Here is a 27,947-nt window from a genome sequence, read left to right as displayed (position 1 = left end):
TTGGAGACACAAGTTTTTTTAATTTTCTATAAAATATAACTTTTATTGCCGCTTCTAAGCTCCATAGCCTATATAATTTGCAGCAGACTCATGAGGCTTCTGGAAAGAAATAGGAAAAAAAAAGAGGCGCATCTTGTTATATGTAATATGCTGCAATCCACAGCATAATGATTCAGGTACAATCTTCTCAAACCCAGATAGACAATGTCACAACCTCAGTGATATGGATGCCAGATGCCTCAAATGTTCATTTCACAAAGCTCGTGTAGTGTAACTTGATGGCTTGAAACATTTATCTTTCCTTTGATATATGGTATGGCTTTGCTAATTATATGTTCATTAATCAATCATTCAATTGCAATAGGGTTTTTAAAATACCAAAATGATTATGATGATTTGAAGGAAAGTATGTTACAGAATCTGTGCTGGCTTAATTAAAATATCTATAAGCCGTGATAAAACAGATCTCATCAAGTTAGTTTTTAGTCATTATATTTTTTGTGTAAAAAGATTGTGTATTGTGCTGACTAGTTGCTAAGTATTTTTTTCTAAGGCAATTTAATAACTGTACTCTCAGTCATAAACAGCTATGACTGTTTTAAAATGAATATGAATTCAGTGTTAGATTGATTTGGAACTGATGGAAATGTTGGGTGGTGATTGAGTGTTTAAAAATTTAGTTACAAAATTGACAACTAAAAATTTGACTGATAAAAAACAGTGAATGGATTTGAATACAATGTAATCGGCGCACTGTATGAGGTTGAGACATACGAGTGAGTGACAATGAGATACACTGCTCACAGTTACATAGTTAGCATATAGTAAAGCATGTCACTGGCTGACCTCAGCAATACCCGACCGCATTAGCAGATGGTCGAGATGCACAACTCACTGACTGCTGGAACACTGGCAGACAAAGAATATTGCTGCTTGAGCCACCTAGAGTTAAAAGCCGAGGCCATATACTGCACTAGCTGACTATTGTGAATATTAACTGCTGATGTCTGATCCTAAACAAATAAATGGTGTCTGTGAATCATTACTGGAAGACCTGAGACAAATTTAGGGTGGCAGGTTCATCGAAGCTGCTGGTCTGGGTTATATTACTAGAGATTGCTTGGAAAGCAATACTAGTCGCCTGAAGACCGTTAGTGGCTACTGGTTGAGACATATCACTTGTTGATTCGTGTGAATTACTACCTGAAGTTTGATGTAAATTGTTAGTTGATGGACATGAGAAATTAATTAATGATGTTTGAGAAGTATTAGTGGTTGATAGCTGTGACAATTTATTGGTTGATACTTGAGTAGAGTTACTAGTTGATGTGCATGAGACATTATTGTTTAAAGACTGAGATAAATTACTGGTTGATGGGGGTGAGAAGTTACTATTTGATAATTGAAAAGTATTACTGTTAAATAATGGAGAAGTATTACTATTTGATAACTGAGAAGTATTGCTGGTTGATGAATGATGTATATTACTGGTTGATGATTGAGATGTATTACTGGTTGATGGGCATGATAATTTAATAGTTGATGATTGAGATATATTACTGGTGGATGACTGTGATGGACTGTTGGTTGATGAATGATAAATGCTACTGATTGATTGAAGAGAAACATTACTGGTTGATGCTTGAGGCATGCCACTCACTGATGGCGGTGGAAAGCTCAAGGTTGAGGACCGAGAACCGTTAATGGCCAATGGTTGGGATAAATTGCTGGTGGAGGGTAGAGATGAAGAATCCACATTGCTTGAAAATCCGACTCCTTGGTGTTTGCTAGCTTGATAAGCGAGACTGATATTCTGGAAGTCTTCCTGTTCCCGAAGATTGCCTGTGGTCAGACGACGATCTCCAGTGGTCCTCTCAGAGGCACTGATTTGGTTACGAGTCATGATCAATTCCTTTTGCAATTCCAATTCTTCTGGATGCAGGAAAAGATTTTTTAGGTCCTCGATAGTAACTGTATTCTCATCAGTGTGGTGGGACTCGTGATGGTGACGCAAAATATGGTACATTCTTTCTTCAATGGTTCCTCGCACAAGAAATCTGTGAACAATTGTTTCTTTTGTCTGGCCAATGCGGTGAACTCTCCCAATTGCCTGCAACTCTGCAGCAGGGTTTAGAATAGGCTCGACCAAGATGACATGGCGTGCTTCAATAATGTTAAGGCCATTAGCACCAGATGATATAGGAAGCAACAGTGCTGTGATCTGATTGCTAGTTTTGAATGATGCCAGATGCCTCTGAAAAGAAATAGATATGACAAGTGCAAGATACTAGTTCTTAGTAATTATACATACAATACATGTCAAAACTCATACTGATTAAAAATACTATAAAACTAAGGAAAATATTCATGTACAGTCACTGTCCCACTTTTTGACCAGCCCAGGACCAAATTCTGTAGAATTCTTTTATCAGTAATTTTTTATTGGTGGGTGTACACTCCCCTTGTCCCCTCAAAATATTAATACTAGTATTATGACCAAAATGCCACTAAATACTGTAAATAAGACATCAAAATATTGTACAGGTACACACTGTATCATTAAATAATACTGGGTATTTTACATAGAATATAAAGATACTGTACAGGTACAGAATAGTATAATGGTACTCACCAAGGGTCCAGGTGTTTCGCCACATACCACCTATGAAAGATGTTTAGACGAGTATGGTGGTGCTAATTAAGGAAGGTGGTGAAGGTTGAGGCTACAGGCAGAGATGCTGAAGGAAAAGGGTTACACAAAGGAGAAACTCTAGAGGCTTCAATTCAACTCTCTTTAGACGACATTCTGAAAAGTCCCTCGAGTATTGTTTGTTGCAAAATATATCTTTTTATTTTTGACAAATCTTGATGCTTACCTATCAGTGACTATAGGGAGGTGAGATCTAGCTCTTTATGCCCCGCCCTCTTAGCTGTTCATGCCTGGATTGCTAATTACCCCTCTTAACATTAATGTTTTCATCACGTTTCTTTTTTTTATTTTTTGTTTAATTATTTTCTATCACAGACGTGCCACCAATTACAATGCTAATCAGCATACATACATTTTCTTGTCCTCCATGGACAGGATGAGAGATCTGTTAAACATATAGTCCAGGGATTTATTGAACAATCAACCACAGGTGATTGTAGTGCTTTTAAAATGCTAAGCTAACCTACAGACATAAATACATAGATAAACAGAGCTACATCTGCCCCACATAAAGTGTTCTCTGTATCTTTTATATGCCATTAATGTGCATTTACAAAGGTGAAATGTAATTGTGACCAGTTTCCACATATACTTTATACAAATACATACACACACAAATATATATATATATTGTGAATGGAATTGGCTTCAACCTCTTCCTTCAATGCATTCCAGTTGTCAACCAACCATACAGGAAACAAGAACTTCCTGTATGGATAGCACGCAGGACTCGTAATTCTGTGGCGCAGGTTCGATTCCCACACCAGGCAGAAACAAATGGGCAAAGTTTCTTTCACCCTGAATGCCCCTGTTACCTAGCAGTAAATAGGTACCTGGGAGTTAGTCAGCTATCACGGGCTGCTTCCTGGGGCGTGTGTGTGTGTGGTGTGGGGAAAAAAAAAATAGTTAGTAAACAGTTGATTGATAGTTGAGAGGCGGGCCGAAAGAGCACAGCTCAATCCCCGCAAACACAACTAGGTGAATACTCATCACTGCTCCTACGGATTTTCTCATTGATGCAGTCACGTTAGTTAGAAATAATAATTTTAGCCATTACAAAATGCTGTAAAGTTTGCAAAATCCTAACACCTATTTAAACAAAAACTTACCTGAAACTTTGAACGCTGATGCAGAGCTCTATATGTGATGCCATTTTGGGCAAATGCATCTGCTATAACATCAAGAACATCCGCCCAGGAAGAAAACACAAGCACTTTGGCCTCGGGATCCGCAAGCTTGATTTTTAACATGAGACGAACTACTCCCTCCATTTTGGTAGACAGACTTCCTTGCACCTGTAATGGGTATCATGCTGCATCTGTATACTAACTACAGTATATTTTTACTTCTTAAAATAATCACTAATATAACAAAGTAGTTTACTGGAAAAAATGGGAATTTGTTATCTTCACAGTAGTAAGTCATTAAGATTAAAACAGGAGCAACTCGCATATGATTTAGTTTGTAGTGAGAAAAGTACTAAGACTAGGCAGCAAAGGAATATATAAAACAGTCTTCAGTTCAGGAACTCGAACAAGTTTTTTCAATATTTTGTAATACAGTACTGTACTTATTTTTACGGCTATTTCAAAGCTTAAATTATTAGCTACATTTTGAACTTTATTTGAAAGAAATCAGTCAAAGAAATTTCTGGGTGAACCCCAGAGGCTCCTTAAAGCTATTACACTGATTCAGTGCCATACTAATAGGTGCCATTAGTTGCAGCATTTTTACTGGCCTAACGGGGACCATGAGCCAGAACCTGGCCCCTCCTCAGAGAAACACAGGGAACGGTGGCACTATGAACACCGTACAATTAAAAGTACAGTACTCTAATTCATGCCTGCCACCACCAGGAAAAACACCCAGAAAGTCAGCAAAACAAAAGACCACTGCATGGTTAAGAATGAGACAACAACCTCAAAACTGCACAAAGAACTCCCCTACTATGAAAACAAACGATCAAAATGGAAGGACTCGTTGACAATCTACTCCATGGAGATGGACCGTAAGTCAGACAACCCATTTGCAAGGATGTTGGACACACCTCGCACGTGAAACACACAGAAAACCAAACCCCGCGAAGCCAGAAACTTGAACCACACAAAGCGCCCAACTCAACAGGAAAATGGACCAACGAAATTCTGCTCGGCTCAAGCAATGAACCACCGTGGAGCAATCGGAGTGAAGCTGGAGTGCTCAGTCTGGAGTAAGCTAAATCTTCCTCATGGAATACCACACAGCTTCAAACTCATACACTACTGTGCACTTGAAGAAATAGACCTGGGTGACTACATCAGCCAAAAAGTGTTAGGAGGCAGAAAACAAGTTTATCCCAGTGCAGAAAGAAAAAAAGAAAAAGGGTAATCCATGGTTCAATCAGGCACGTAAGGAAGGCAGCTGAGTACAACGTCATGGAGAAATTACATAACAGAACAGCGAGAGCAGAGAGGCAGTATGAAAATGACATAGCAAATAAAGCCAAGACTCAACCAAAACTGCTATACAGCCACATCAGGAGGAAAACAACAGTGTAAAAACTGGTGATAAAACTGAGAAAGGAAGAAACTTTCAGCTGGGTACACACACAATCACAAAGAGGTGTGTGAAGACCTCAACAGGAGATTCCAGGTCTTCACAATAGAGCAAGGAAAAGTCCCTGAACTAACAGGGGTGGTATAAAACAAGCAGCATTGGAAGGTATTGAAATCACCAAAGATAAGGTTAGGGGGTATCTGCTAGATTTGGACTAAGGCTGTTGGACCTGATGGAATATCATCAGGGATGCTAAAAGAGGGGACAGAAGCACTTTCCATGCAACACACTATTGTGTATATGTAACAAGTCACTGGAAATGGGAGACCTACCAGAAAGATGGAAGACACCTAACATAGTTCCAATATGCAAAATGGGTGATAGGCAAGAGGCCCTAAACTACAGGCTGATGTCCTTAACGTGTATACCATGCAAGGTGATGGAGAAGATCATGAGAAAGGGGCTTGTAGCACATCTGGAGAGAAGGAACTTTGTAAAACACCACCAGCATGGGTTCAGAGATAGCAAAATTGTGCCTTACAGGTTTAATAGAATTTTATGAACAAGCATTAAGCAAGAAAGAGAAGGGTGGGCAGATGGCATTTTCTTGGACTGTCAGAAAGCTTTTGATCAAGTCCCCCATAAGAGACTGTTGCATAAGTTGGAGAAACAGGCTGGTGTATCTGGTAAGGAGCTCCAGTGGATAAGGGAGTACCTAAACAACAGGAAGCAGTGTTACTGTGAGGGGTGACACCTCAGAATGGCGTAATGTCACCAGCGGGGTCCCACAGGGTCATGTACTTGGACCTATCTTGTTTCTGATATGCATAAATGATCTTCCAGAGGGAATAGACTCCTTTCTCTCAATGTTTGCTGATGATGCTAAAATTATGGAGAGGACAGCACAGCTAGACAGCCTGATCAACGACCCTAGGTAGCCTGGTGAGCATTGGTCACAAAGCCCCACCCCAGAGACGAGGCATCAGTAAACACATTGAACAAAGGGAAAGGATGGCGCCACGAAAATGAACCGAGAAAAACCTGAAGGGGAAGTCAGTGATGCAAGAGGCAATGAAGGATGGGTGGGGTCCGAATCCGCAGGTCCCGGGAACAGCAGAAAGGGTGGAACTGGAGAAACCAGTACAAAGTCATGAGTCAAACCCTATCCCGGAAAAAGACAATACAAGTAAAGTTTAGGCTCCCACACAAGTGCTCGACCAACCGGGGAGTCACCTGGGGCTGATCCAACACTATAATCTGGGATAGCACAAAGTGGGGCTTCCACTAGTTCAGCAGGAACCCAAACCTGACAAGTTGGGAAAAAAACAGATTCCTGGAAAACTGACATGTGGACTGAGTGGAGGCCCACACCAGTTGGTCATTAATGTAGGCCAACACACTAGCTCTTAACTAATGCAGCTAGGCCACAATAACCCATGTCAGCCTGGAAAATATGTTGGGCCAGGTTTAAGCTGAAGAAAAGAATCCTAAAGCATTAAGCATGATGCCCCATGACAAAACCTAAGCAGTCCCTGAACCCCAGATGAATAGGGATGAGCAAATACCCATCCTTGAGGTCCTGGGACACCATCCAAGTCCAGGTTTGCCTGTAACAGAAGGCAAACCTGAGCCAAAGTGGTCATGCGGAAAGGTTAGGCATGGGGATGAAGCTGTTCAGAATCCAAAAGATCGAGTATATCAGAGGTCCCCCACATCCCTCTTTGGAACCAGGAACAGCCTGGACACCCACCAAAGGGACAAGGTCAGCTCGACCATGCCCGAGGCCAACCAGTCCACAATGATGAGATGCAGTGCAGGGAAGGACTCCTGGCCCAATAGACCCAACTCCAAAGATGGGGAAGGGACTGACCAGCAATCCTGAAGACCTCAGGGGAAACTACCCAAAATGTCCCCAAATTGTAGGACCAGGAGCTGGTAAAATGGACCAGATGCCTCCCCACAATGGCATCAAAGGTAGAACTGTGAAAGGGCCAGTATGAGCCCTGAGTGAAAAGAGACATTCATGACACCTGATTGAAACACTGAGCGGAGGAGGAAACTTTCTCTGGTAGCGCAACAGTCCAGAAAACTGGCCCACTATGCAGGCCTCTAGAACTCTATGGCTGATATGACCCAGTAGATGGTAACCATTTCAGCATATAGCTTCAGGGAGCCTCAACCTTTTTTTTACTCAGAAAAAATATAATATATAAAGGTAAAAAAAGTCCAAATGCAAAAATCAAAGGAGAGCCTCGGACCAGTAAGGAACGTCTCATGGCCAATCCACTGGAAGAGATAGTGCCGAGGAAAAGGAACACTGGTTCCAACATCAGGCCACTAGAGTTGGAAACCTTGGCTGAACAGGCCACCAAGAAGTCAGAAGGATTACTCTGCCCAAAAATGTCTCGTTTGGACAGCACAAGAAGCAACAACTGAACTGGAGGAATGAGGTACAGGAACCCCTATTGATTCCATTCCAGCCAAAAAGTATCCACTGCAATAACCTCACATTCAACAATGGAGTGACAGGGTGATATCATGTGCTAGTTAATGCACATGCTAAGAGGCCCACTTTGTGGTAGTAGGCATCCTGCAGTCTCATGAGACTGTGGAGTTGCGCTCTGGCTGTCGGGACTCTAGTGTTCTCTCCAGGTCACAAAGCTGGGGTAGGTTAATATGAAGAAGCTGTTACCCATGCAGCAAGTCCCCCCTCTCCACATTGCTGAAATTGTCCAATGGAAAAGCAAACGCCAATACGTTTGGTTTCAGCGCCATCGCAGGAGCTGCCAGAATGAGGTAAGTAAGCACCCTGGGGTAAGCAGCCACAAAGACAGCAAAAGGACACTTTGCTGATGGACCACTTTGTGGAAATGGAATGATGAGAACATTAGACATGACCTGCACATAAATCTCTGAGCATGTGGCATAAAAATACAGGTGGATGTTATTTTAAGTAAATGGTCCAGTGAATCATAACAGAAAACTGGTTATTAAAAATAACATCAAATAACTTTCTCAAAGAATATAACCAACATGGATGAAAGTTAAGGGTACATTATTTGAAAAATAAAATATCTGAGTAAAACTCTTAGCAAAACTGAAGGTGGTTTCAGAAATTTTCCTAAAATCATATACAGTATTAGCAGAAGTTTAGTCATAATTTTTTTTGAATATTTTTTACCTTGACGTCTTCAACTTCCTTTGCCTTGGTATCCACATACGAGATCTCGCGGGTTCGAGTTGGTTGGCGGCACATGGGACACTTTACAGCACTCTTGTCAGTTCCATTAAACCCTCGATTTGATAAAGTTCTCATGCACTCCATACAGTAGCAATGACCACAAAGGAGAACTGCCCACTTCTCTCCTAGCTCACCCTGACATATAGGACATGGTTCAGGATTTTTTCCACCGTCTTTTCCAAAATCTGTCTTAGCAAGGTTCTGTAAATAAAGGAGCTGACCCAGCTTAATTTTCAAGTCATTAGTTGCAACGATTTGCTGTGATTTTAACTTAAGCTCTTGCTGAGGTACTTCACCCAATTCTAACACATATCTCAGGGCTTCTGTTTTCTTTTCCAAGTCATCTCTGTCCTTTTTCTTTTTTTGTTTAGGAATCTCCTCGTCTGGAAAACGTAAGCGAAGTCGGATTGTGGCCATGTTGACTTCATCCATTGCAGACACAGAATCAAAAATTGCACGCCACAGAATACGATAATTTTTAAATTCTTTCTTTGTTGCTTCCCAAATCTTGAAGTGTGTTTGAGAATCATTATATATCTCTCTCTCTACTCTTTCTAAAGATTTTGTTTGCAAATATCTTAAAAGTCGCTCATTTTCACTCTGGCCCCAGTGTCCTCGACGAGTAGCTAGCATTACCTGTGCTTTATCTTTTACATCTTGAGTTTCTTTTGACACACCAGTTGTTCTGCTGTGCTTTAACTCCCGCATTGAGAACAGTGTTTCTTCATACTCCTCAAAAAGTTCATGTGTAGCACAGATCATGCACTGCGGTGGCTCCGATTCTGCTGGCCGAAGATGGCAATCGATGGCTCCATCAAGCAAAGATGCTGGATCTAGCGTCTGCAAGTGTCTCACTGCATTGATCATTTCAAGTCTCTGATCTTTTAGTTTTTTCATCTCGGCATTCAAAACTAATTGTAAGTGTGCCCGTGTTTTGACAGGAAAGAGAAGGCATTTATGCTCCTCAAATCTAGAATATGAAGACAGCATCTCATCTCTCACTTCTAATACAAAATCATCGTCAAATGATTCTAAGGCACCTAACCACCAACTTATATTGAGATTAAGATTCTTTTCTAAACTCTCAACAGCTTTTGAGTTCTGAGTGCATTCCAAGTCGGCTGCAGCAACTTGCTGTGGATAGTGTTGTAAGTAGCGCTTACGAATTGTTTCTGACTCTTCCCTGAGTGAACTATCTCTAAGTGTGGGCTCAATGTTTGAATGACCTGCCTCCAAGACCTCGGCCAAATTATGAAGAGTATGAAGACGCTGCAATGAATCCGTCTTGATGTTTGCATGCTCTTGGATGGATCGCAGAACAGCACGATACATCTCGACAGCCTGAGACCATTCTTCCTGAATAATATGTACACCAGCAAGACCATTCATAGATGAAATCAACAAACGATGAGCTTCTTCAGTCTCCAATTTTGTCTTTTTTATGAGGTTCTCCAAAAGCATTTCCATTGTCATAGTCTTGCGATTCATGGAGAGAAATTGGCCCTTCACCACCTAGAAAAGGTACAAGTTATAAATTAAACACAAGTTGTAAAAATACATTTTATATTTTTTTCTTTGGTAAGCCAGTTAAAATTTGTATCAATGCACATATAATTCTGTCTCTATCATACAGGTATTTTTAACAGAACCCCTTGATATGATAGAAAGGATTTGTTTAAAGACAAACCTTGATTTTATGTACTGTGTAGTGGTATAATGCAGTTTAATGGAACCCCTTGGTATACTGGAAAGAATTTGCTTCAAAACAAACCTCGATTTTATGCAAGTCCATAAAATTGAGGTGTATGTGTCTGTAATCTGTGTAATATAGTTGCTTGACTGTATTACACAGTCAAGTAATTTGTGCATTGTAGTCATACCTGTGGATGGTTGCAGGCCTGGCGTAGTTTTAGTAGAGGATGTAGCAGGGAGTTGAGAGTGGGTCTGTCCAAAGAGCTAAGTTTAGTCTTAATATCAGTAAACTTTTTCAGTCTTTGTTGCGCATCGTAAGAACACTCCGCATGCAAACGTTGGTAGAAATGCTCTTCCACACGAGTAAAGGACAACCAGTGGACCTGAAATATTTTAAATGTTATCATAAATTACTGCAACTGGCATTTTATGTTTGATATTCCATTAATAAACAGGTCACTGTGAAGAGCTCTAATTCAGTAGTTAGGAAGTTAAGAGTATTTAACAAGAACATGAAAAGTCAACTCTCGCAGAATATGGCTGCACCTTAGATATAAGCCTAAGGCAATCCAGTATTTGAAGTGCTTAAAGAGTATTTAAAGATACAGTAAGGTGTGCTATAACTATATGACTAAGAATACATGTATCTACAACACTGACTCTTTTTTTTGGTCTTGCAACATTTTTTGAAACACACTAGACATAGTAGCCTCACCTCTTCAACTTGTTGTGGAATGTCAATCTGGTGGATAACATCTTTCTTTGCATTTCGCCACATGTACTGTGCTACCAAATTGTGGAGTTGTTCCTTAACACCATGGCAGTATGGTAAAAAGAGGCATCTGTTCCACCACTGTGCCACCCAGTAAGGATCTACCCCCAGAAACATCAGAAGGCCCTGTTGAAATGCAGAAAATATTAGCAGGATACAACAATAATATGTGAAGTATATTCCTCACTGTCACAAGGTGATGTGCTTGTTCCCAAGCATGAGGTGACTGAAGCAAATGCTTGCTCAAGCAGGACACATGTAACTGGACAAATCATGAAGCCAAAGAAGGCCAGGCTCCCACACAACTGCTTAAGCATCCAATGAGAAGCCAGGGAATACTTCAACATCAAAGAGATTTGTGAATCCAACCGGAGCAGAACTGCCCATGGCAAAAAAAAAAGGGAAGCCTTCTGAGAGATCCAAATGGGATCCAGTCAGACCTGAATCCATGAAGGAACCAACTGGAGACTCCTGCCAGGTGACCAGGAACCTAAACCTGGCCAGCTGGGAAAGAACCAGTATTTAGGGAATGACAGATCCCTCCACACTGTACACAAGGCATAATTAATATGTATACGTTATGGTTTATTAATCACACAAGTCTTTCCCATGACAAAACCCCTGGCACTGCCTGTTGACATTTACTTTATGCTCAGAAACCCAATGGCACAGGGGGATAAAGGCTCACAAATGAAACACTCTAGGCATGCCCAAAAACTGCTATAGGAGATCAGTTGAAATACAGTATCCTATAACCCTCACAGGTATAAGAAAATCCTCTCTAAACTCACTCCTACAAACACAATAACAAGGGAGCAAGCTTAGAGTTGCATACAGTAATAATAGTTATTAAAGTAGATCGGTGGCCGATCTTAAAGAAAAAAAAAAAGTGTACTGGGTACATGATGACTTATCTGAGGCAAACTACCAAGAGTCAACAAAACATGACCGTTAGCCCTCCAGTTCAGTTATCAATTGAGTGTGTTCTTATGGTGCTTCAGAGTAACCCAAATGATCATACAGTAACAGCATACTCTGACTCATTTAAAAACCTCCAATCTCTCACCTGTTTAATGGGGTTCTGGGAGTTGTTCTACTCCCCAAGCCCGGCCCGAGGCCAGGCTTGACTTGTGAGAGTTTGGTCCACCAGGCTGTTGCTTGGAGCGACCCGCAGGCCCACATACCAACCACAGCCCGGTTGGTCCGGAACTTCTTTTAGAAAACAGTCTAGTCTAGTCTAGTCACCTCATATATAATGTACCCTTCTGGCTGTTTATCAATTCACTAATTACACATTATCTTTTCTTAAAACTAGCTAGGAGTTTACATGGCAATAATTGCTTATATGCCTGGCAGCAATGCAGGCTCAACTGCCTCAAGACTCAATGTATTCACTTAATCTGTTTGCAACCTTATCATGTTTCTCTATCCATGACTCCCTGGTCATAACAGCACCCATGAACCCACCTTGGGGCCCCTCCTCCCCTCCAAGCCCCCTAACCAAGAGAGGAAAACTTCAGGGAAGAGCTGGGATCCGCATCAGATGCCAGAGAAAAGACATGCATATTTCCCACAAGAGAGGATCTGTGTTCTGTTAGAATCCCTCCTGAATGGAAGGTAACGGGCACCAGACAGTAACTGCAAGCTCAGCTCTCATTGCCATCAGCAAGGAATGACAACCCCTAAATCAACCCCAATCTTGAGCAGCAGAACCTGAAAAATGGCCTGGAAACCCTAATGAAGGAAAGGGTTAAAAAGAAACCCAGCTCAGAACCCCAGTAGGGCCAGAAGAAAGGAAAAACCTAAACTCTCCAAGACACCAATGATAAAATCAGGGGGAACAAAATTCTGGGCAATCAAGCCAGCCTAGATCCACAAAACCGCAATGGAGAAATACCCACAAGCAGGGACTGCTTTCACATAAAACTATGACACCAGAGTGAAATCACAAACATCTTGCACACCATATATAGAACACAACTTATTATCCCTTATCCTTGGTAGGTTAGGTGAGGATAGACAAGAATACTTTGAGGTGAACAAGTGACTTAAGGACAAGGACATAGTCCAAAAGAAAGCCACCACTTATCTAAAAAACAGGATCAAGGTGGCAGTGGTAACACAAAGAACAGTAGTAGATGGGTTCGCACCAGGTGCACGACTGATATGGTAACACTAGGCCGATTCAAAGCCCCCCGAGGCAGCCCCTGGTGATAGGGGGTGTGTAACTAGTGGGGGGGTAACAACCTAAGCACTGTGTTCTTAATTGTCAGGGTTGCTAATACAGTACTGTATTTTCCTTGTTGTTGTCTGTTTTGGCGAGTTTGACCTATCTGATGGATTTTCCATTTGGTTTGGGTGATCTTTTATTCCCTGCCCTCTGAGCCTATTTGAATGGATCAGGATTTAGCCTCTTGTCCGGGGTAGGTTTTCTAAGACTTGCAAAGGCCTGGTATGACATTATATATGTAGAGCTATTTAGGTGGCTAGGACTAAGGAGCCACCAAGGAGGCCCTCCCAAAAAATCTAGTGCTGAATGTAAAGAAGTGCTTCTTTCTGGTGGGAATGACAGAAACCCAGAACCCTTAGCTTACCTTGGTGGTGCCCTGTTCCTAGTCCCCAAAGGATTTCTCCCAGAAACCCACACTACACTATTATAGTGTTATGTTTTATAAATACATATAAATTCATGTATAGCAATACATTTAAAGTGTTATAGTAAATGCATAATTATGCCCCATTTACTTTAGCCCCAATATCAACTTACCTGTAACTCATTCACTGTTTTCTGAACAGGAGTGCCAGTCACACACCATCTATTAGTTGCTGCAAGTCTGAGAGCCATTTCTGCAGTTTTGTTAGTGGTACACTCTACCATCTGAGCCTCATCCAGACACACCCGCCACCATTCAACACAAGGTAGAGGGGATGGAGTGGCCATAAATCTCTTTGGATGTCGAAACCTGGTCAAAGAATGGAAGAATTTTCATAAGGAAGAAACAGGACAATTTTTACTCTCAAAAAGAGACAGGCTTAATCACTGTTCAGCAGTGACAGACCTGCATTTATAGGGCTCTGAAGTCTGAATTGTTAAGGGAGCCCCTTCACAACCAGCAATGAGGTCTGGATAACTACCATTATCTTCTTCAATGGGGGTTGTTCCAAAACAGATCACAAATTTGTTAAAAAAACTGACTCAAACTTTGGCATTGTTGAAATATATACAACACAAAATTCATCAATTTGAGTTGTGCGAATATTGTTGAATGCTTTGAAAGGAAAAAAATTTAGATCTACTTTCTGAGAAAGTATTTTGTTTAAGTTATGGCTACCCTACATGATACTTTGATCTTTTAATTTTTATTTTGACAATTATTTTCTATTACACTATATTATTATTATTATTATTATTATTTTAAAAAAAGCAGTCCTGGCTTTGTTGCTGTTGACTCTTCCTCTTCACAATACATACTCAAATACTCTAACCCTCCTAATAAACGTGACCTGAATTAAGCCTACCGCCCCTTTTTCTTTTTCTTACCCTCCTCTTACTCTTACTTATCCATTATTCCTTCATCCCAATATTACAATCATCCACTTCCTACCTCTTCACCCTACTCTTACCTCCTAGGAATTACCTAACCGCTTACCTTACATCTTGTAAACATGTACAATGTTGAGATGCTCCGCAAGCGAAAAACCTTTGCAAGGTCATTGTTTTCTTATGTTGTATTTATGCTGTTGATTTATATGGTAGCATGTAACACTTTATATCTTTGGAATATTGTTTGTCTATTCTTTACCCTTTTTCTCACACCAGTACCTTTATATCATTGACTGTTTCTTTCTTTCTTATGAGTTTAGGCTAATCCTTTCAATGCATTTGTGTTTCTTTGTATGAATGCAAGTATGAAAATACATCTTCACAAATGTGAGAGGCAGGCCAAGACTACAGTTTGAGCATTGCACTTTGCATAGCTCTCTAGTCCCAGAAGCCCAACCACTGTGACAGGACGGTAGTGCGAAGGTCTCGCTTCTTGCAGATCAGTGTTCAATCCATGACTGTCCAAGTGGTTAGACACCATTCCTTACCCCCCCCCCCCCTGTCCCATCCCAATACTATATAGTTGGCATGGCACTTTCCCCTGATAATTCCCTCCCTCTAGAACCAGAAGCAGCAAGGCACCAGAAATACAAGCTAAATATCTGAGTTTTGCTATTTTTCCTTTTCAATGATTATCTTTATCAATAATTTATTTACATTTTCCCTGTCACATTGAGAAACATCATATAGAGCCATCACAGTTGCCATGGTGTGAGTTATATTATTATGGACAATATACTGTACTGGAGAAGGTTTCAAGAGTTCTGCTCCCCGAGCCCGGCCTGAGGCCAGGCTTGACGCCTGTACATAAAGTACATCTCTGTTCTGTACATACATATAAAATTAATTATTTTGATAAAGTGATCAAGTTACTGTATAATCATTTGACATCCACTACACAGCACTACTATGAATAAATATAAATATAAATATATATATATATATATATATATATATATATATATATATATATATATATATATATATATATATATATATATATATATATATATATATATATATATATATATATATATATATATGTCGTACCTAGTAGCCAGAACTCACTTCTCAGCCTACTATGCAAGGCCCGATTTGCCTAATAAGCCAAGTTTTCCTGAATTAATATATTTTCTCTATTTTTTTTCTTATCAAATGATAAAGCTACCCATTTCATTATGTATGAGGTCAATTTTTTTTTATTTGAGTTAAAATTAACGTAGATATATGACCGAACCTAACCAACCCTACCTAACCTAACCTGACCTATCTTTATAGGTTAGGTTAGGTTAGGTAGCCGAAAAAGTAAGGTTAGGTTAGGTTAGGTAGGTTAGGTTGTCGAAAAATAATTCATTCATGAAAACTTGGCTTATTAGGCAAATCCGGCCTTGCATAGTAGGCTGAGAAGTGCGTTCTGGCTACTAGGTACGACATATATATATATATATATATATATATATATATATATATATATATATGTCGTACCTAGTAGCCAGAACGTACTTCTCAGCCTACTATGCAAGGCCCGATTTGCCTAATAAGCCAAGTTTTCATGAATTAATTGTTTTTCGACTACCTAACCTACCTAACCTAACCTAACCTAACTTTTTCGGCTACCTAACCAAACCTAACCTATAAAGATAGGTTAGGTTAGGTTAGGTAGGGTTGGTTAGGTTCGGTCATATATCTACGTTAATTTTAACTCCAATAAAAAAAAATTGACCTCATACATAATGAAATGGGTAGCTTTATCATTTCATAAGAAAAAAAATAGAAAAAATATAATAATTCAGGAAAACTTGGCTTATTAGGCAAATCGGGCCTTGAATAGTAGGCCAAAAAGTGAGTTCTGGCTACTAGGTACGACATATATATATATATATATATATATATATATATATATATATATATATATATATATATATATATATATATATATATATATATATATATATATATATATATATATATATATATATATATATATATATATATATATATATATATATATATATATATATATATATATATATATATATATATATATATATATATATATATATATATATATATATATATATATATATATATATATATATATATATATATATATATATATATATATATATATATATATATATATATATATATATATATATATATATATATATATATATATATATATATATATATATATATATATATATATATATATATATATATATATATATATATATATATATATATATATATATATATATATATATATATATATATATATGAGACAATGAGCAAAACATGCAGATAACATACCAACTAAAGTTCAAACTATACCTTCTTCCCATCTGACTGTTGCTGTGAGGCAAGTCCACATAGTTAAGTTCACGGCTGAGTGTCTCATAGGTAGTGATGACAATGTCGAAGTTGGCAAGGTAAAGGGGCTGCATGTAACCTTGAGTTGACACTCCTTTGTAAACCAACATTCTAATGGCTTTATGCTTCAAGTGTTTCATGATTTCATTCACCCACTGCAAAAACAAAACTCATAAAATCCACTCCTGAAAAACTAATCATCAATTTATTCCCATTTACTCTAAAGAAAAACTGACACAGTGCAGTTAGAGAAAAGCAGTGACTGTACAAAATATACTTGAATATTATAACAGATTAAAAGTTAATTACACTTATTACAATGAAAGAAGGACAAAAATCAGAAATTAAAAAAAAAAGTGTACTCCAGGACTAGATATAAAGGCCAAAACATTGTTGGAATTCAAAATCTACCTGAATATAATCATCATGACAAATGTGGGACCTTCGACAAGCCCATGGCTTCCTCTTTATGTCAAGGCCACTGTTGAGATGGTAACCTTAGGTAGGTTATACCTACCTTAAACCTGAGATGCTTTACCTTAGGTAAATTCATGTAAATAAATCAGGAACTTTATATAAAGATAAGTTATTGGTATGATAATGTTTCCTAACAAATGACTGTAGAGAAATTGAGACAATGAAATTTTCAATGAAAAGACAATGGCTAAACTATTTGTATTCAGCCTGGTAAAGTACAGTACAGTACTTATAGAACCTAATTTTTATAAAACCCAGTTCTTGCAGAACTCATTATCTTGCCTGCAATTATTAATACCCACAACTTCCCTGTCTTTCATTAAACATCTTTCCTCACTCCCCTCACTCCATCAGAGATCTGAGAGTGGTTTTAGATAGTAGACTGTCGCCAGAGGAACACACAAAGAACACTGTGCAAAAAGCACATGTCTCTCTTTTCAACTTCAGAATCGCTTTTAATTATATGGACGCTGAAATACTAAAAGACTCTGTTCATGACTTTTGTGAGACCAAAATTGGAATATGCAGCAGTTGAATGGTGCACATATCTCTAGAATCACATCAATAAACTGGAAAACGTGCAAAGATATACTGCAAAATGGCATCAGGAACTGAAAACAAAGAGTTACAAAGAGAGGCTAGGGGTGTTAAAAATGCCAAAGCTAGAAGATAGAAGAAAAAGAGGTGATATGACCTACTTACAAAAGTAAGTAAGTCACTTAAAAAATAATAACAGGAATAGACCAAGTTGACAAAGAGGAATTTCTGAAACCAATAGCTTCAAGAACAAGGGGTCCCAGATTCAAGACAAGAAAACAAAGATGCCCAAAAAAGTTTGAAAGTTTTCTTTTGTAAACAGAGTGGTAGATGGTTGGAACAAGTGAGAAGGTGGTGGAGGCCAAAACATTTAGTAGCTTCAAAACGTTATACGACAGAGTACTGGGAAGACGGGACCCTATGAGTGTAGCTCTCATCCTGGAACTACACTTTGGTAATTACACAGTTTTTATATGTTGGGATATAAACCTTAAATCAGGTATAAGTTTCAGCTTACGAGGATAAGTTTCAGCTCATGCGCTACGGAAAAATTGAAAACATAAAAACAGGAACCACGTACAAAACGCAGGCAAATCATAACATAGAACGAAAAGGCAATGTAAAGGACCTGGGTGTACTCATGTCGGAAGACCTTACCTTTAAAGAACACAATAAAGTAGCCGTCACAACTGCAAGAAAAATGACAGGTTGGATAACAAGAACTTTTCACACTAGAGATGCTATACCGATGATGATACTTTTCAAAACGCTTGTGCTATCTAGAGTGGAGTACTGCTGCACAATGACAGCCCCTTTCAAAGCTGGAGAAATTGCTGACCTAGAGAGCGTGCAGAGATCCTTTACTGCTAGAATCCACTCAGTAAAACATCTAAATTACTGGGACCGACTAAAGAGCCTAAATCTGTACTCCCTTGAGCGCAGGCGGGAGAGATACATAATAATTTACACGTGGAAAATAATTGAGGGGCTGGTCCCAAACCTGCACACAGAAATAACACCACATGAGACCAGAAGACATGGCAGGATGTGCAGAATACCCCCGTTGAAAAGCAGAGGTGCAACAGGTACTCTGAGAGAGAACTCTATCAACATCAGAGGCCCGAGACTGTTCAACACGCTTCCACTACACATAAGGGGCATAACTGGCAAACCCCTCACAGTGTTCAAGAGAGAACTGGATAAGCACCTCCAAAGGATACCTGATCAACCAGGCTGTGACTCATACGTCAGGCTGCAAGCAGCCGCGTCTAACAGCCTGGTTGATCAGTCCAGCAACCAGGAGGCCTGGTCGACGACCGGGCCGCGGGGACACTAAGCCCCGGAAGCACCTCAAGGTAGCCTCAAGGTAGGTACTGGAAATGGTATGGGGTTTCAGTGCTATGTTCTCTAGAACATGATCCACCAATCATTTGACATCCTTGTCCCCAAGTAATATTGGGTGCCCAGAACAAACAAAAAAACAGTGTCCAAGTGTTATGCCCTGGCAGGGTTCAAACTTGGATCATTCTCGCTTGTAAAGCAGGCAGATGAGCAGGCAATAATGTAATCATTACATTACATTATTGAGTGCTACATGCAAAGCAGTTCCTATAAAGCTTAGTTATCAGTGCCAATTTTTTCTAAAGCTCAGTAATTAATAATTGTAAGTTCACATCTGTCCTCAGATCTCTCTCCATCTTTCTCCAAATAGCTTTTTTTTTTTTTACCTTTAATATCTTCACTAACCTTACAAAGACAAGTTATTTCCAAAAGAACTCAAAGTTTCCTTTAACTTTATGTACATAAAAATGTTAAAATAGATTCCAACTGACCTGATAACTAATGGATGAGGGTGTAACAATGAGTGTAGCTCCAGACACCACTGGCTTCTCTTGTGTCCAACAGTGTGGGCAGATATACACCCCTCTATAGGGATCTGTCACATCATACTGCACACAGTCTGCATGCTGCCACAGACTACACACTGAACACTGTACTCTAAACTTTTCATCCCGAATTTCAGTTTCTGCAGACCCGCAGAGGCACTCAAAGTAACTTTTTTGTGCCACTTTAGTGTCAAAAAAGCCTTGTATTGTCTTCCGTGTTACAACCTCCCTGGCACTGTATTTTGCCATGCTAATGTTGTATTGTATCTGAAGTTTTTCCCTCAGTGACATCATGTAATACGGGTCTTTTTTTCTTGTCCTCAGAAACTTGCAAAAGTCCTTAAAGGAGCCTTCCTTTTTATAGTCTTTAACTCTACCATCCCAGCATTCCTTGACAATGGCAGATTCAATAGATGACCAATAAGTGCAATCCGAGATTTCTTGTTCCACATTAAAAGCAGTTTTCTTTGTTCGTGTTTTTTTAATGCACTTTTTTTTCTCTGGAGGTTCATAATTATTGTCTGAATCCTTATCATCATCATCATCATCATCCAAAGACACATAACCACTGCAAAATTTGGCAGCTCGTGTCTTTGGTCTTCTAGTCTTGTTCAATTTATCATCATCTTCCTTCTCTCTCTTAGGTATATGAACCTTGATACGATTTTCAGGACTTCTTGAGTCTTTCTTTACTTGACTTGCTGTGGTTTTTCTTTTTGAATTCCTTGTCCTTTTAAAGTTTTGCATTTCTCCAGTTACGTCAGTCATGTTAGAATCCATGCTCACTAGTTCATTCTTGCTGTCTTCCACAACATGTTCCGTCTTGCTGTCTTCCGTGATATGTTCCGTCTTGCTGTCTTCCTTGATATGTTCAGTCTTGCTGTCTTTCAAAAAACAGTCAACATTTCCCTTCACCTCTTCCTCCTCCTCCTCTTCTGGTACACCATCAAGGGTGAAAATATCATTCCCTGTTAGTCTTTTACTAGATTTTCTTCCATTGCTAGTTTTCCGAGATTCAATGTTAATTGGTTCTTGATAATCCGGCTTTTTAATATTCTGTCTTGGATGGCATAGCATGCAAGAGAGCACCTCCACTGTCTTTCCTAGCCCCATTTCATCTGCAAGAATGCCTCCTGGAGTTGGTAAGACAGCTAGAGGTTTGTCCTTCACAAGAAAACCTCCATATCTATTAAAGTAAAGGGTCACGTTATCTTTACTAGTGATTGCCACAAACAAGCAGTGAACGTCACTAGAGCTATCCACACCATTCTTCACCTGTCCAAATTTTTCCTGGTGTAACATCCACTTTACAGCAGCCTTTTGATATGGCCTTAGCTGAGGGATCAAACTAGGGTGTTGTACATCAATGGAGCAGTATTCCTTATCGGCATGCCAGTGCTTGACAGCAGTGAATAGATCTTCTACATCGTGCTTCAAATTTTTGGTACCAGTATAGGCAAACATATGGACACCAAAGAAATAAGAAACTACCGCACCCAAAGACTCATTACATTGGATATTATCACTGGGATGCTTTAATTCAGATAAACCTCCTTTTTTCAAGAAAACACTTAATGTCATTTCATTACTGACATCATCAAAACTCTCTAGTTTAAGATCAAAGTATCGTTGGGTGGACAAACCTTGCCACAGTTCTGCATTCAAGACACCTTCTATCATATAGTGACGAAAATTGTCAGCAGGTTTCTTTCTCTGCTTTGACTTTTTGGGTGACTCTCCGGAGCTCCATTCAAAATAGAGAGCACTACTATTAGCTTCCAAAGTCACATATACCCAAAATTCTGAGCTAGGTATCTGATGAAGATCTTCACATGTTACTTTATCTTTAAGTTTAAAACTTATATTTCCAAAATTACAAAAGTAACTATTGTCTCTTTCTTTTCTTGGACTTACTACACTATCTTTATTTTTCTTAAAAACTTTTGCATAAAACTGAGATTTGTTAAGAACATTTTTAAAATCACCATAATTCACTTCCTCACGCACTGCCCTCTCTCGCCTTCTTGGAAGATACGCAACATCATCATCAAATTCATCAACAAATTCATCCTCTCCATCTTCATACCGAACTTGCGCAAACCGACCCCAGCGAACTTCTCGTGGTCGCAAGGCAGGATCTCCCAGGGCGCCAGGTATAAAGTCTGCATCATCATCATCATCATCAATTAACTCATTGTTTAATAAAAGAGCAATATCATCTCCATCATCTCTTGGATGAGCATCATCTTCCTGCCCTGCCTCTGCATCACCATTACCTCTAGGATTTTCTGCTGGACCTGCACCATCAATTAAGTTCCACTGTGCTCTTCTCTGCTGTATTTCATTCAGCTGCTGTGGAGGCTGCTTGTTGCGCACCATTGTGCTTTTTTATCCTGAGAAACACGGTAGAAACATTATCATCATTTTATTAATATCGAAAACAAACATAGTAATTATATGTACCGTACCAAGGTATACTGTGCCATTACAAAATATATAATTAAGCTACTTCTAATAATATATAAAGAAGAGAGTAAGCAACATATCTGGAGTAACATCCTAGTCAAAATCAGCGGTTTAAAGTTGATAAATACAAATGTAATAAGGTTGCATAATGTAAACAGCTTAAGCGTGTGGAAGAGGAGCACATATGTACGTTTGTAAAGACTACAGCTTAACAGTGAGACCATTAGCAAGACCTTGCACATTGAAATGTACAATATTTCACAAATAAAGTTCTGAGTGTATTGAAAAATGCAAAAGTAATGAAAACTGCAATTTAATGAAAGTGAAAGTGGTAATAATACTGGAGGTGGTAATAATGATGATGGTGGTAATAATAATGGAGTTGGAGGTAATAATGATTGTGATGGAAATTATAATGATGGTCAGGTGGTGGAAGTAATAATAATAATGGTATTAATGGTGGTGGTAATAATGGTGTCACTGAGGATGGTAATGGTGATGGTAATAAAAATGATGGTAGTAATATCAATAGTGGTGGAAATAACGATGGTGGCAATGATACTGTTAATAATGGTGGTGGTAATAATGTTTGCAGTGGAAATGATAATGATGGTTATGATAGTGGTAATAATGGTAATATGATGGAAATGATGAAGGTGATATGACTACATTTTGTACGAGGTTTCCGTTTTTTATTTTTTTCATAGCGCATAAGCTGGAACTTATCTTCGTTAAACACCATATCATTTTCTGTAGCCCATTGAAAGACCTGATTTACATCTGATTGGAGGTTCGCTGTGCTCTCTATGTTGTCTACTCTCATAAAAATCCTAGTGTTACCTGTAAAGGATGATACAATGCTATAGACTGTGTCCCTGTCTATGTCCGTTATGAGGATGAGAAAAAGTACTGGAGCAAGCACAGTACCCTGGGGGACTGAGCTCTTCACGGTTGATGGTCCGGATTTTACTTTGTTGACTATTACACATAGGTGGTAATAATGATGATGATGATGAAAATAATGATGATGGTAATGTTGGTGGTGATAATGATGATGGTAATAATAATAGTAATAAAATGATAGTAATAAGGATTGTAATAATGATGGTAATGTTGATGATAATAATGATGGTAATGGTGGTGGTAATAATGATGATGGTAATGTTTGTTGTAATAATAATGGTGGTTGTGCTGGTGGAAATAATGATGGATGTAATAAGAATGGTGGTAATGGTGGAAATATTTGTGGTCATAATGGTAAATAATAAATGCAGAGATGAAAATGATCATATTGGTGGTGGTGGAAATTATGCTAGTAATAATGATGATAACTGTGGTGGGAATAGTGGTAATGGGAATGGTGGTAGTAATAAAGATGGTAGTAATACTGGTGGTGGTAACAACCACAATGACGGTAATGAAGGTGGTAATAATGATAGTAATGGCTATCGATGTTATCGATATATAATGGCTGGCTGGCATTATATATCGATGTTATCGATATATAATGGCTAACGTTATCATCGTTATCGATGATAACGATGGCTGTAAAATTGCTGGTGGTGGTAATAATATTAATGATGATTAATAGGATGGTAAGTGACGATATGAGGTTGATGATGGTGATAGCTTTATGATTAAGGTTTGATTGGTAGCTTTTGACCATGTCGTGGTGCAGTGGTCTATAGAGCGTGCTTGACCCTGCTCATAGGTGAGTCTTCCTCATGGCTCCTACTGATTTTCTCATGGATACAGCACGTTAATGTGATTTCTTTGTGCAATGGTGATAATACTAGTGATTAGTGGTTATAATGATAGTGGCGGTGAAACTAATGGTGGTAATAATGATTATAATAATGGTGGCAATAATGAAAGTAGTGGTAATAATGATGGTAATAATAATAATAAGTGATGCTGGTAATAATGAGTGTAATAATGGTGGTAGTAATAGTGAGGTAGTAGAAATAATATTTGTGGTGGCAATAATCATGGCAGTAGTGGAAATAATGGTGGTGGAATTAATGGTGGTGGAATTAATGGTGACTAATAACAATGCTGGTAAGGGTATTATTAATGGCAATAATTGTGGTGGTAGTGATAATGGTGGTAATACTGGTAGAAATAATGATCTCTAGATGGTAATGATGGTAATAATATAGTGGTATTATTAGTGGTAATAGTGATGAAGGAGGTAATAATACATGTAATGGTGGCACTGTTCATGGAAATAATAATAATGTTAGAAATAATTATTTTAGTTTTGGTAATAATGATAATATTGGTGGTAATAATGGTGGTAATAATTATGCTCATAATGTTTTTATGGTAATAATGGTAATGGTATTAATTATGGTCATAATAAGTGATAATGGTGATGGTAGTAATAGTGAGGTAGTAGAAATAATGATAAGTGGTAATAATGATAATAATAATGATTGTAATTCTGGCAGTACAGTAGTAATGACGAATAATACAGATTTTGAAATCTGGTCACAATGAGGCCAAAAGACTGAAAATAAATAAGGGAATTATACAACAACAATTAAGACCCAGTATATGTATTAAATGATTCCGAGACATGAATTTGGGTTGATATGTTTCTCTCGTTGCATTATGAAGAAATGTGAGTTAAGTTTACAAACTGCATGGAATAGTTCAAAGGCACCTATGCAGTTTTGAATAGAATATAATAAAAAATGCTTGTGATATCGGTTTCAAATAAAACACATGGTGTAACTACTGCAAATTTTCCTAGGATATTGTTTGCAACCAAAAATATATGTAAGATTAGTTAATTATAAGGAAAATGCACCAAACCATTATGATTACATAGCACTTTTGAAGAAATATGAGGATTTAGGACTGAACAAAGGAAAGGAATGGTGCCCAACCATTTGGATGGTCAGGGATTGAACGCTAACCTGCAAAAAGTGAGACTGTAGCTCTACTGTCCAGTCCAAGTGTGTCAAGTATTTCCTGGAATCACAGGTATGTGAATCAACAACATTTTTGCTGCAACAGTTAAGTCATCTGGAATATTGCTCAGGGTCTTCTCCACTTCTCAAGGTCTTATCCACTTCCTGCCAAATTTGTCTGGTAAATATATTTATTCAGAACAAGCTTTTATTATATTAAATGTTAAATATAATACAGTATACAAATTTGATTAAAGTGCAGTGTAACCATTTCATTTACTCTGAACATAAATTGTGATTACAGTATAGTACAGTATTACAAAGTGTGTCTGTTGTCTCACCATGACACTATATTTCGATACCTTCATCAACTTTTACATCATAGCCTATTTTGTATTTAAATGCACTGAGATTAGTTTAGGTTAGGAGTAGCCTGCCAAACACACACCAAAACTACGACGTTAGTACAACATACGAACAAGTTTTAACACCTCCTAACCAGTTATAACAACCAATATAGCAAGTTGTAACAACGTTCTAATATGTCATAAACACGTTACGCCAAGATGTAACAACTTTATTACAAGTTGTAACAAGCGGAAAATAGAGACAGTTTCGGTTTGTGTTTCCAGGGAGGAAACATAGCAAATTCTTGTTGTGCATCAACCTTATTGATGCACAACCAGGTGCATGTATTTACCTGAGGTTCTGGGGTTCAATCCCTGGCGGAGGTTGAAACAAATGGATATATTTCCTTTCACCTTGACGCCCCTGTTCACCTAGCAGTAAATAGGTACCTGGGAGTTAGGCAGCTGCTATGGGCTGCTTCCTGGAGGTGTGTAACAAACAGAAGGCCTACTCGAAGACCGGGCCGTGGGTAAGCTAAACCCCAAAATCATCTCGAGATACCTTGGGGTCAAGGCTGGCCTGAGGCTGGGCTTGGGGAGTACAACAACTCCCAGACCCAACCTGTGGGGCCGCTCCAAGCAACAGTCTGTTGGACCAAGTTATTACAACTCAGGGGAATAGAAGAACTCCCAAAACTCTATATCTATATGGGGTTCTATATAGGAACCCTATATAGCTGAAGATATTCAGATATATTTTGCTCTGGTCAGGTCCCATTTAGATTATGCAGTTCAGTTTTGGTCGCCGAACTACAGAATAGATATAAATTCACTAGAACGCGTCCATCGTAGGATGACAAAGTTGATCCCCCAAATTAGAAACCTGTCATATAAAGAAAGATTGACAAAGCTTAAATTACATTATCTAGAAAACCGAAGAATTGGGGGGTGACATGATAGAGGTGTACAAGTGGATGAATGGACATAACATGGGGAATATATTTTAGGGTGTTAAAACTATCAATACAACACGAAACAATGGGTATAAATTGGATAGGTTTAGATTTAGGAATGATTTGGGTAAATACTGGTTCGGTAACAGGGTTGTTCATGTGTGGAACCAATTACCGCATAACGTGGTGGAGGTCCCTTGATTGTTTCAAACATGGGTTGCACTTATATATGAGTGGGATTGGGGGGTTATAAATCGGAGCTGCCTCGTATGGAGCCAATAGGCCTTCTGCAGTTACCTTTAATCTTATGTTCTAACCCTCTCCAGGCCCCCCCCCCCATCCTCCTCCTCTCATCCAGGTACCAAAGATGATTTGTCAATGGAATTTTAGAATTTTCCAAACCTAACCCAGCCTGACATCCTAATATTTGGCTAGCACAGACTAATCTAAAATTATATACAATGCTGACACTTAGAAAACCAGCTGTTAAAAAGCCTGTTCATGAATATGACCATACCCGCCAGGAACCTTCATAGGTACTGCACATGGAAAATGCTATAATTCAATAGCTGACAGCAGGTGGACAAGTATTTATCTCCCCCATCCAGAGCCTTACTAAGAGGCGTCTATATCAACAACACCTGCAACACCTGACAGTAGGTGGACAAGTATTTATCTCCCCCACCCAGTACCTTACTAAGAGGCGTCTAGATCAACAACACCTGACAGCAGGTGGACAAGTATTTATCTCCCCCACCCAGAGTCTTACCGAGAGGCGTCTAGATCAACAACACCTGCAACACCTGACCCCTGCACGAGCGCTCCTCCCTGCCACAGCCCCAGCATGAACCCACCCGTATTGTAAACAAAGCAACAGTCAAGTGTCTCGGGGAAGAGGGAGATCCATCATCACGCTACTGTTCTTCGAGACTCACACTGTGGCTATGAGAGGCGCAACATGGGTGCGTGAGAGGGGAGCAGGAGGCGGTGCAGGAGGGGAAGGACCCGCGGCCAGGACTGGTGAAGGCTCCAGAGTATCAACAAGCCGCTGCCGCTGCTGCTCACGGCCATTCACAGCTCTACCGTCCCCTCCGAAATGTCTTCCCGTTCTCTTCTGTTTACACTCATTGTCTCATCCAATTTACCATCTTATATCCACGAGAGACCCGTGTATCATATTATATTATAATTAAGCGTTATTTAGTAAGTTGTTAAAAGGGGTTTTTATTCAGTTTTGTTGAAGAATGTGGTAGTAAACAAGTCATCTACACACATACCAGGAACGCCCCGTGTTGCTCTCACTACTAAAAATGACGGTAATGTGCCGCCCGCCGCTAATACTTAACTTTATTTATTTATATATATATATATGTGTATATACAAGAAGGTACATTGGGATTGTGAGGATACATAGCATAGTAATTAACAAGACTATCAAT

General features: G+C 38.9%; 1 protein-coding gene across 2 annotated transcripts; it reads right to left on the bottom strand.

The window, feature by feature from the left end:
• Positions 1-900: 900 nt before the first annotated feature.
• LOC123770008 (E3 ubiquitin-protein ligase SHPRH) lies at positions 901-27,605 on the bottom strand. 2 transcript variants are annotated; one of them, XM_045761560.2, is made up of 10 exons: positions 27,444-27,605; positions 25,215-25,373; positions 19,774-22,220; positions 16,889-17,082; positions 13,718-13,913; positions 10,894-11,076; positions 10,367-10,561; positions 8,427-9,998; positions 3,820-4,005; positions 901-2,254 (listed from the first exon to the last, which is right to left on the bottom strand). In XM_045761560.2, exons 3-10 carry the CDS (start codon positions 22,204-22,206, stop codon positions 1,043-1,045), a joined length of 6,171 nt encoding a protein of 2,056 aa, XP_045617516.2. In that variant the 5' UTR covers positions 22,207-22,220; positions 25,215-25,373; positions 27,444-27,605; the 3' UTR covers positions 901-1,042. The 2 variants fall into 2 exon arrangements, with proteins under 2 accessions (XP_045617516.2, XP_045617517.2); XM_045761561.2 differs by having other exon boundaries at positions 27,278-27,592.
• Positions 27,606-27,947: the final 342 nt, after the last annotated feature.

This window comes from Procambarus clarkii, chromosome 45 (genome assembly GCF_040958095.1).
Source record: "Procambarus clarkii isolate CNS0578487 chromosome 45, FALCON_Pclarkii_2.0, whole genome shotgun sequence".
In the NCBI taxonomy this organism is placed as follows: domain Eukaryota; kingdom Metazoa; phylum Arthropoda; class Malacostraca; order Decapoda; family Cambaridae; genus Procambarus; species Procambarus clarkii.
This window is presented reverse-complemented; position numbering and strand designations above follow the sequence as displayed.

What these genes read in the sequence shown, in the direction of transcription:
- LOC123770008 (XM_045761560.2), bottom strand. Translation starts at nt 22,206, where the DNA reads ATGGTGCGCAACAAGCAGCCTCCACAGCAGCTGAATGAAATACAGCAG. An exon ending in AGGCCTGCAACCATCCACAG is followed by an intron (nt 9,999 to 10,366) that starts GTATGACTACAA and finishes TACCTTTTCTAG; the next exon opens with GTGGTGAAGGGCCAATTTCT. An exon ending in ATCAGCGTTCAAAGTTTCAG is followed by an intron (nt 2,255 to 3,819) that starts GTAAGTTTTTGT and finishes ATTTCTTTTCAG; the next exon opens with AGGCATCTGGCATCATTCAA.